The sequence below is a fragment of the Vulpes vulpes genome, chromosome 2 (assembly GCF_048418805.1).
Source record: "Vulpes vulpes isolate BD-2025 chromosome 2, VulVul3, whole genome shotgun sequence".
NCBI lineage: Eukaryota > Metazoa > Chordata > Mammalia > Carnivora > Canidae > Vulpes > Vulpes vulpes.
This window is the reverse complement of record NC_132781.1, coordinates 126,632,982-126,643,966: the sequence shown is the minus strand read 5'-3', so window position 1 is coordinate 126,643,966 and position 10,985 is coordinate 126,632,982. Positions and strand designations below refer to the sequence as shown.

At 38.1% G+C, this 10,985-nt stretch overlaps 1 protein-coding gene and 1 pseudogene across 3 annotated transcripts in view; one reads left to right on the top strand and one right to left on the bottom strand.

Annotated features, from left to right (window-relative positions):
• CDC20B (cell division cycle 20B) overlaps window positions 1–10,985 on the top strand; it is a 46,499-nt gene that overhangs the window by 12,949 nt on the left and 22,565 nt on the right. For all 3 annotated transcript variants that reach the window (XM_072749932.1, XM_072749931.1, XM_072749930.1), the window contains exons 3-4: window positions 7,594–7,822; window positions 8,789–8,919. In XM_072749932.1, coding sequence (XP_072606033.1) covers window positions 7,594–7,822; window positions 8,789–8,919 — 360 coding nt within the window. The remainder of the gene's footprint in view (window positions 1–7,593; window positions 7,823–8,788; window positions 8,920–10,985) is intronic.
• LOC112907279 (large ribosomal subunit protein eL28-like) lies at window positions 258–5,686 on the bottom strand (annotated as a pseudogene).

Here is a 10,985-nt window from a genome sequence, read left to right as displayed (position 1 = left end):
GGGAGCCTGTTTAACCCTCTGCCTATGTCTCTGCCTCTCTCTCTCTCTCTCTCTGTGTGTCTCCATGAATAAAAAAATCTTTTAAAAAAAGAATGGATACAATAGAAAAAGTATTATCCTATAAACATAATTTCTAGTATAAAACAAAAATGTTTAAAATGATACAAAACACGTATCACCTCTTAACTATGATAGTATTACTGGGGTGCTCTCTGGCTGAGTTACTGGAAAAGCCAAACTTTATATGACACCCTGACCTAAATTCTCTGGCCCTGCTGCTCCAAGTGCCATCCTAGGGCTTGAAGCCCTGCCATCGCCTGGGGCTTGTTAGAGATGCAGTGGTTCAAGCCCCGTCTCAGACTTCCTGAATCAGAACCTGCATTTTAACAAGATCATCTCATGACTCAAGTGTGCCTGTAAGTTTGAGAAACTTTAGGCCTCAGTCTTTTTTTTTTCTTTTTTTTGGGTTTTCAGAGTAAACAGTATACTAAAATTTTTTTTTTTTTTTTTGAAATTCGCAATGCCTAACATTTATTCCCTTGACATTTGTCTTCCAAAGAGTTCACAGTGCTTCAGGGTCAGTTGAAACAGGGGAAGTATCTCAGGGAAGAATCCTTCACATCATAATAGGACCATTGGTGATAATGTCTCTCAGTTCTTTCTCAAGTGTGCCTGTAAGTTTGAGAAACTTTAGGCCTCAGTCTTTTTTTTTTTTTTTTTTTTTTTTTTGGGTTTTCAGAGTAAACAGGTTTTCTGGTTTCTGTTTGTCTTCCATAGTAGACATGTTTCATGACCTTATGTCTACTTCAGGTACTTTGACTAGCTCCTCAGGCTGTTGTTCAAGGAAATGGCTCAGAAACTTGAGTTCTAACAATTAAAAAAAAAAGAAGTTCATAGAACACCTGCTGTAATTTGAATTGTGTGAACTCATCCCATTATAACGGGGCTTTGAGGGAGAGGGCAGAGGGTTGCCTCTGGGAGAATGCTGATTGACCATACCCCAGGCAGGGCCCCATAGGGTGATATTACTTTGATAAAATCATATAATACTTTCTACTTCATTGCTTTGTAAGTACAGAAACTCCCATCAGGTGATCCAGAGCTTGGTCTTTGAGAATGCCAAAATTATACAGTATAAGTTTACAAGAGATTCTGTACAAGCCTGCATGCCAGTTATTAACCAGAAATAAAACATTTGTGCAGACTTGATGTTGCATGTTGGTTTGTCCAGCATATTCACACTATAAGGAAACTACTTTGAAAGCTTAAATAAAGTCTCTTGTCAGGGCTGAAATCAGTTTGTTAATTTTATGTTTCTTAAAGTTTAAAAGCATTATATATGCTTTTTTAAAAGGTGTTTGACACCTTTATTGCTTTGGAGTTGGGGGTACAGGTGCTCAGGAACTGTTGGTGGGGTGGTCTGCTTCCTCCTCACCACCCCAGGCTTTTGGTTGTGCAGGATGGCCCTGGCTCTGTGAATGGCAGCCATGCGCAGAGCTGGGCAGTTCTTGTTCTTGCGGATCATGTGTCTGATGCTGCTGAGGGTGGTCCTGGGCTTCTTGTTGATGGTGGTCTGCATGTAGGAGGGGGCGGGTTTTTGCTGGCTAGATCTCCACTTCATGATCACCACTATATCCCTGCCCTGGGCTGCTGGCTCCATGCCCACAGTCTTGTGGTAAATCAGCCATTTGTAGCAGGAGTCGAGAGCCTTCAGGTTATTGCGGGGGTGCTGCATGTCTGCTTGTTTCTCTTGATCAGGAAGCTGGAGCAGTTCTGCATGAGCCTCCATAGCAGGTGGGCAGAGATGGCCGCAGCTCCTCTGACTACTGCGGCTGGAGATGTAAAGATATATACTTGTATATATACGTGTGTGTGTGTGCGTGTGTGTGTGTGTGTGTGTATGCTTTTAAACCTTAAGTGCTTTTTATATATGAATATTTAAGCATACATATACTTTTTATATATGAAGCATATATATAATATATGAACATATATCTGTATAGGCCCATTAACTAGATATTCAAGAGAACAGTTTGGGTAACTCCCAGCCCAGGTGTTACTAAACATTGATAGATAGATTCTGGCCTTTAGGCATTTCTTTTTTCTTCATTTGTCAGAGTCTTTCTCTGTATATATTTTGATGTCATCATTTATTAGTTTTCTGGGAAATCTGTTGTCATTGTTTCCATGTTCTTTCTATACTAAAACTGTTCTCGATTTATAAATATATCAACATTGCAAATTTCTCTGCATAGGAGATAGTATGCTAGAAAAATCAAGAGGAGTCTTTCAGGAGATCAAGGAGGGCTTTTCTAAAGGATGGGAAGAGAATAATGAGGTGAAGGTCAAGGGAACATACAGTGGCAAGAATGGGATAAAGCAGTTGACTCAGTGAATCAAGCATCTTGGGCACTGTAGAGGATACAAATAGTGTCAGTGATGGAGCCAGTGTCAGACAAGTTTGAAATCAGTTTTGGAGACAAGGAAACAAACATGAATAGGGGAACAGATATGAGGCAGCAAATCACCGACTGCTAAATAAAAGACTTATGTTTGTAGAGAGCTTTATATTGTACACAATTATTTATAACTTATATATATTAATATATATGGATATGAGCATACACACATATTAAAAAGAACAACGTGTAGTATAAATCTCTCTATAGGTAGAATGCAGTAATGCTTTCAAACAGGAAGAATTTAACATCACAGAACAAGTAAGTAGAACAAGCAAGAAGAGAGTTTAGGACTTTCAACTTTACAACCCAAATTATTTCAACTACATTCAACAGTTTCTCTGTAATAGACACCATATGTTTACTCAGAAGAAAACATGGCAGGTGAGATTACTGTAGTACTCTGTTGAAGAGGTTTCATTCATCAGGAGACATTTAGTTTTTCAAGAAATCACTGAATGGGTCGGAAGAGGAGAGGGAGTGGAGAACAACAACAAAACAGCTTGGCCAAATGTACTGAAGTTATCTGGGAGGGTCACAGAGTCCACAGAGTAACAAGTGAAGATGTGAGGTGATAGCATTATCTTAAGGAAGGCAGCTTTGGGACAGGTGCTCAAGATGCTCTGTGGCCCCCCAGTCGCAGGCACTGGCAATGGAGAACTAAGTAAACTATCTGAAAATTATCTCAAAGTTCTTGCTTGGGTGGTATTGCCCACCAGGATGAGGAGACATTGGAGGTTCAGAAATAAGAAGATGGACATTTTAGGGGCACCTGCATGACTCAACTCAGGCAGTTAAGTGTCTGACACTTGATTTCGGCTCAGGTGTCATCTCAGGGTCCTGAGATGGAGCCCTGCATGGGATCTGTGCTGGGTGCGGAACTTGCTTAAGATTCTCTCTCTGCCCCTCCCTGTTCCCTCTCTAAAAATAATAAATAAAAAAAGGGAAACAAGCCAAGTTCTTAGAGTATTGAGTCATTCATCCTTTTCCCCTTAATCTTACTTTGTCTATTTTTTCTTATTTTCCTCTTTCTCTTTATTAATATCTACTTCAGGGATGCGTGGTTGGCTCAGTGGTTAAGTGTCTGCCTTTGGCTCAGGGTGTGATCCTGGGGTCCCAGGATCGAGTCCCACATCGGCTCCCTGCATGGAGCCTGCTTCTCTCTCTGCCTAAGTCTCTGCCTCTCTCTCCGTGTCCCTCATGAATAAATATAAATAAATAAAAGCTTAAAAAAAATCTACTTGAGTTGTTTAAAACTATGTGACAGGCATGTCCTCAGCAAGAGATAGGTCCTGGAATAAAAGTTTAAAAACACTGAAGATGAAATATCACAATCTACTGCAGTGATCCCTAACCTAGAGTCATTTGCATACAATCTCTGTGATTTTTGCCATGTGTCCTGTTAGTTACTTCACATTTTTGGTTCAGATTGATTCATTTATTTTACTCAAAACATTTTTTTTAGAAGGGAAGATTTCTTTTCTTTTCTTTTTTTTTTTAATTTTAGGGAGGGAGAGACAGAGAAGGCTAGGGAAGGGCAGAAGGAGAGGGACAGAGAGAATCGTGGAGCCCGACATGGCACTCGATCTCATGACCCTGAGACCATGACCTGAGCCAAAAACCAGAGTTGGATACTCAACCGACTGAGCCACCCAGGTGCCCCTATATGAGATTTTATATCGACATTGGAAACCCTATAAAATTTAAAAATGCACACTAAAACACACAACTATTAAAAAAAATGTCCATCTGTGTCACTATGGACCGTATGTCCCTACGGGAGAGACTGATAGAACTGTACTTCACATTCAAACCATTGTAGGAAATTATGCTCTAACTCTTTGGAAGTTCTTTGTGCCGAGTAAAAATTTGCCTTCTCCCCTTTATCAGTCCCGGTCTTGTCAAAAAGAGCAATACAAAGTAAATTTTTCTTTGTTTCACAAATTGCCTTCCTTTAAATGCTTCAGGATAGTTCCTATGGGTCTTCTTTCCTCAAGACTAAAATACCCCTGATGCCCCCACTCCATTCATGTGCTGCTCCATTGCTGTGTTCCCTGATCTTGCTTCACTGCAGTCCCTTTCCTCTAAATGAACTCAGGTTTAGAATCCTGTCTTGCTCATCATCTTCTTACGGAACGGGTCCAAGCCTGGACACAGTTCTCCAGATGGGGCCTGACCAGTGCAGAGACAATTAGGTTTCCCAGCTCTTGTTTGACAGTTTTTCCCTTAATGAGGCCTAAAATTGTATTGCTTTTTAAAAAAAAGTCATCTTATTATGCTATTGATTCATATTCTGGTGGTGAGTGTCTAATACTGCCAGTCCTTTTCACTGCATATCAGCTCTTTCTCATGTGCAATGAAAAGTAATCATTATTGCATTAAGATTCTCTAGAGGAACAAAACCAATAGAATATATTTAAGTTTATATACATGAGGCTCACAAGGTTATGGAGGCTGAAAAGTCTCACAGTCTGCCACCTGTAACCCGGAGAACCAGGAAAGCCAGTGGTACAATTCAATCTGAGTCCAAAGTCCTGAGACCTGGGGAGCAGCTGGTATAAATCAAGAAGTACAAAGGTCTGAGAAACCAGGAGGTCCAATGTCTGAGGGCAGGAAAAAAATGGACATCCTAGAGAGAAGAGAGAAAATTTGCTCTTCTTTCGCCTTTTTGTGCCATTTGGGACCTCCAATGGGTTGGTTGATGCCCACCCACAATGATGAGAGTGGATCTCTTTACTCAGTCTACTGAGTCAAAGGTTAGTCTCCACTAGAAACACCTTCACAGCCCTATGCAGAAAAAGTGTTTCACCAGCTCTCTAGGCATTCCTTAGTCCAGGGAAGCTGATGGATAAAATTAACCATCACAGTTATTAAGCTACCAGACTGCCCAACCTGCCTTGGAATAGGGAGGAAAGGAATGTCAGAGACACTTTCCTGACGTGATGGCTGATCCCAGCTGTGAAGGTGGGCTGGAACTTACCCTGGCAGAGAATTGTAGAAGAGCGTCCAGGTGGGGAGATAGTATGGAGGATGTGACAGGAGATGAGCCAGAGAAACATGCACCTGCCAAGACAATGTAAGACAATTGATGGGAAATCTCTTCATCATTTTTCGAGACTGATATATCATTTACGAGTAAATAATTATATTTTGTATAATGTGTGTATATATACATACAAAAACATATATCTTCCAGTTTCCTTGTCCACTTCTTTGCTGTTGGACATTTGGGTTATTTCTACCTTTTGGCTATTGTGAATAGTGCTACCATGAATAGCCATGTACCTGCGTTTGAGTTTGAATACCTGTTTTCATTTCCCTTAGGTCTATAGCCAGCAGTGAAATTGCTCAATCATACAGTAATTCTAGGTTTAATTTTCTGAGGAATTGCTGTTTCCTACAGTAGTTCCTCTTTATGTCCCCATAAGCAATGTACAATGTACAAAGGTTCTAATCTCTTCACATTCTAGCTAACATTTGCTATCTATCTATCTATCTATCTATCTACTCTCTGATTAAAGACAGCCCAGTGCGTGTGAAGTGGTACTTCATTGTGGTTTGGATTTGCATGTCCCTAATGTATGTCGTAATTTCTTTTTTTTTTCTTTCTTCCTTCCTTCCTTTCTTCCTTCCTTCCTTTCTTCCTTTCTTTCTTTCTTTCTTTCTTTCTTTCTTTCTTTCTTTCTTTCTTTCTTTCTTTCTTTTCTTTCTTTCTTTCTTCTTTCTTTCTTTCTTTCTTTCTTTCTTTTTTCTTTTTCTTTTTTTGTATGTCCTAATTTCTAATGGCTGCAGAGTACTCCCTTTTAAGGATGTCACATAGTCTACTTAGTCGATTCTCCACTGGTAAACATTGAGACGTTCCCATCTTTTTCCCTCTATAAACATATAGACTGCAGTAACACCTCCATGTTCTCTCCTGTGAGTGTGGACTGTGGAGTCAAACATGAGATTAGGGTATAGCATCTCCACTTACTCATTGTGTGGTCTTAAGCAATTCACTTAACCTCTAAACCTCAGTTTCTTCATCGGTAAGTGGGAATGAATAACAGACCTGCTTCACAGGTGTTTCTGAAGATTAAATATGAATGTATGTAGACCTTTTAACATATGGGTTCATATTGCGGTAAGCACTCAACAGATTTTGGTTTTGTTCATCTTTGCTCATACTTTTAATTTCTTCCTTAAATTCTTAGAAGTGACATTACTGGGTCAGTAGAGGTTATACACATATTTGAAGGCTTTTGACACACATTGCTAAATTGTCCTTTCTAAATATTAACGTATGCTCTACCAGCAATGTATGCCAGTGTTTGTTTCTAAAACCTTCAGTCTTGGGGCTTGTCATAAAAAAAAAATCATTGCTAGCATTTGGTTATTGTTTTAGATCAGCATTTCTTTGATTACTAGTGAGGTTGAATATTTGGGGGGCATTTATACATCTCTTTTGTGAATTGTCTTTTTAGGTCTTATACCCTATTTTTTTTTCTATTTGGCTTGTACATTTTTTTTCTACTTGGCTTGTGTTCTAAGAGTCTTTTACATAAGATATTAACCTAACATTCCTAACATTTTATTAAAAATATAATATATTTCCAATTTGTCATTTGCATTTCAGTTTCACTTAGATACATGGCCTGATTCACCATTTTAGGATCTGTAAATACCAAACTCCTAGGGTTTCTTGGAGGGAATTAGATGAATGTTGAACAACTTGAGCCTCAATTATCTCAATTGTGAAATGAAAAGTTTGGACTAGAAAATTGCTGTTTACTTCCAGATTTGCAATTTTGTGATTTTATATAAACATTTTGTATGTTTAATATATAGCGTTATTTCAACTTCATATTTTATATTGATACGTAATTGTAATAACAATCGTAAACATAATTACTCCATAAGCTGCTTTTATATGTCTTGAGACCCTTGAACAGAGAGGCTTTAAGTGTATACACACACACATACACAAACACACATTTATATTTGTATAAAATAACGTTCAGATCACAAAAATTAAAAATCTGATATATAATTTATTTTATACATGATGAGTTGTTTATAATTCTCCTTTAAGGAATACTTACTTTTGCATCACTGAGGACACTATAAATTACAACTTTTTTTTCTTGTTAAATAGATATTTGATGAAATGAAGACTACATATTCTAGCTTCAAGAGCAATTTTGTGAAGAGGCTGTCGGCGGAGGTTCCCGTTGCCAGTAGCCCAATTGCCACCAGATGGCGGCAAAACCAAGCTCGGAATCCGGCGTCCTGCTCCTTTGGGGAAGAGTTTTCAACCACTTACCTCCCAGAAGCATCTGGATCCGTGCTGGAGAAAACACCTGAGAAAGAGACTTTGGTTCTAGGTGAGGTAATAGAAATTCCACAGACTATTTAAAAAATGTTAATGAAATATAAATTCCTGAGAGAATCTTTGTGTCGTAGAACTATCCAGTATCACATTAATCAAGGGCTTTCCTTTTTTTCTTACTTTGAATAAGAAATTTCCAAGGTGGTGGCAGGAGCAGGATATGAAACAGAAACAAAAGACAGTATGTTGTATTTTAGGTGCATTTGCGAGATTTGCATTTGTGTATGATTCCTTTTGTAAAGATTATAAATATATATAAAATATTTTTCAGTGGTCCCTTGGGCCCTGTGATGAACATGTGATATGAACAAATATGTAGTTTTAGAGGATGACTTGACAGGGTTTTCTGGTAGCAAGTCTGATAAAGGGCTTTCTCAATCTTGAGAAGAGGACAGAAATGAATAATAATGATGCAAATAATATTGATTCTGTTATTACTTTAATTTAGAAAGGATTTCACTGATGTGATCTCAAAGTATCTTTACAACATCTTTCTATAAAAGGGAGAGGGAGAGGCAAAGTAATTTGCTCATGATCATAGAGTGGATACCAATGATTATGAAAGCAAGCATCCCACAGTGATTTCCTGGCAGGATGATTATACCCTGGGTAAATCAGATATCTTTGCTTCATCATCTTAAACTAAGGAACTGTTTGTATCTATTCTTCAAATGTGCAAATGTGTTCTTTCCATGCAGAGATTAAGTATTTCTGCTGATGCTGCAGTGAGAGTCAGGTCTTCGATCTTGGCATTTGCTACAGAGGCCACTGAGGCAATGCTCACTTACGACCATGGTGTTCTGGATAAGGCTGGTTCTCCCTCTTTTACTCACCTCTCCCAAATTTTGGAGAGATGACGGCCTGTGTCTTCACATTCTATTGTGAAAGGTGCAATGGGTTGACCACTAACCAAACTGATTATCTTGTTTTGAAAAACAAAAGCTAAATATTTTTCTTGCAGGATCCCACCAAGAACCACTGAAAACTCCCATCAAAGGAAGTTTTGAAACAAATAACTCTGCCCTCCGGTTTTGCAAGGCACCTCATGCATTGGACAGAGGCTGGAATGAAAACATTGCCTCAAAAGGCCAGGTAGGTAAAGAAAGAAAACTGAAGATCTCATATCCTGAGAAGCTCCAGACAAATAAGTCCCAAATGTGAGAAAGGAGCTGGCTTAGCTGCTCTTATAAATCAGTAAGAAAATGAGTGAGTGAAGGACATGAATAGGGGCACTTTGTAAAAGAAATATAGTATCTAACAAATATACAAATCTAGTTAGTATCAATCAAAAAAAGTGAAAATGAGACATCAAAAAGGTAAACATTAAGATGACATGGTGCTATACAGAGAAAACCCTAAAGACTCCATCAAAAGACAACTAGAACTGATAATAAGTCAATTAAGTAAAGCTGTAGGATACAAAGTGAGTATATAGAAATCTGCTGCATTTCTTTTGAAATCTGCTGCATTTCTATCTAATAATAATTAAGCAGCAGAAAGAGAAATTAAGAACACAATCCTATTTACAGTTGCACCAAAAACAGTAAGAGACCCAGGAATAAACTTAATTAAGGAGATAAAAGACCTGTACTCTGAAAACTATAAAACACTGTTGAAAGAAATTAAAGATAACACAAACATGGGGCAGCCCCGGTGGCTCAGCGATTTAGCACCGCCTTTGGCCCAGGGTGTGATCCTGGAGACCTGGGATAGAGTCCCATGTCAGGCTCCCTGCATGGAGCCTGCTTCTCCCTCTACTTGTGTCTCTGCCTCTCACTTTCTCCCTCTGTGTCTCACATTAATAAATAAATAATTTTTTTTTAAAAGATGACACAAACAAAAAGATATTCCATGTTCATGGATTGGAAGAACAAATCTTGTCAAAATGTCTATACTACCCAAAGCAATTTCCAGATTTAATACAATCTCTATCAAAAGCCCAACAGCATTTTTCACAGAACTAGAACAATCTTAAAATTTGTGTGAAACCACAAAAGACTGAATATAAACTTGAAAAAGAAGAACAAAACTGGAGATATCAAAATCCCGACAAATCTGTAGAAATCAGAACAATAGGGTACTGGCACAGATATATACACATAGATCAATGGAACAGAATAGAGTCCAGAAAGAACCCCATGGTCATATGGTCAATTAGTCTTCGACAATGGAGGCAAGAATATGCAATGGGAAAAAGAAAGCCTTTTCAACAAACTATGTTGGGAAAACTGGACGGCTACGTGCAAAAGAATGAAACTGGACCACTTTTTTACACCATACACAAAATAACCTCAAAATGGATTAAAGACCTAAATGTGATTTCTGAAACCATAAAATTCCTAGAAGAAAACATAGGCAATAATCTCTTTGACATCAGCTGTAGAAACATTTTTAAAGATATGTTTCCTCTGTCAAGGGAAACAAAAGGAAAATCAAATTATTGGGGCTACACCAAAATAAACACCTTTTGCACAGTGAAGGAAACCATCAACAAGACCAAAAGGCAAAAAAACCCAAAACAACAACAACAACAAAACAAAACACCAAAAGGCAGCCTATCAAATGGGAAAAAATATTTGCAAAATATATATCTGATAAGGGATTGGTATCCAAAATTCATAAAGATCTGATGTGACTTAACACCAAAACCCAAGTAATCCGATTAAATGGGTAAGAAGACATGAACAGAAATTTTTCCAAAGGAGCCTTACAGCTGGCCAATAGACATATGAAAGCATCCTCAACATCACTTACATCAGGAAATGCAAATGAAAACCACAGTGAGATATCACTCCAGCTTGTCAGGACAGCTAAAATCAAGATAAAAAAATAACAAGTCTTGCCAAGAATGTGAACCAAAAAGAGCCCTAATGCCCTGTTGGTGGGAATGCAAGCTGGTGCAGCCACTGTGGAAAACAGTAAATGGATGTTCTTCAAAAAATTAAAAATAGAATTAACCCATGATCCAGTCATTCTCCTACTGGGTATTTACCCAAAGAAAGCAAAAACACTAATTTGAAAACATATATGCACCTCTATGTTTATGGCAGCATTATTTACAATAGCCAAGATATGGAAACAATGCAAGTATCCACTGATAGATGAATGGATAAAGAGGATGTGGTATGCATCTATACATATAAATAAATGAATATGTA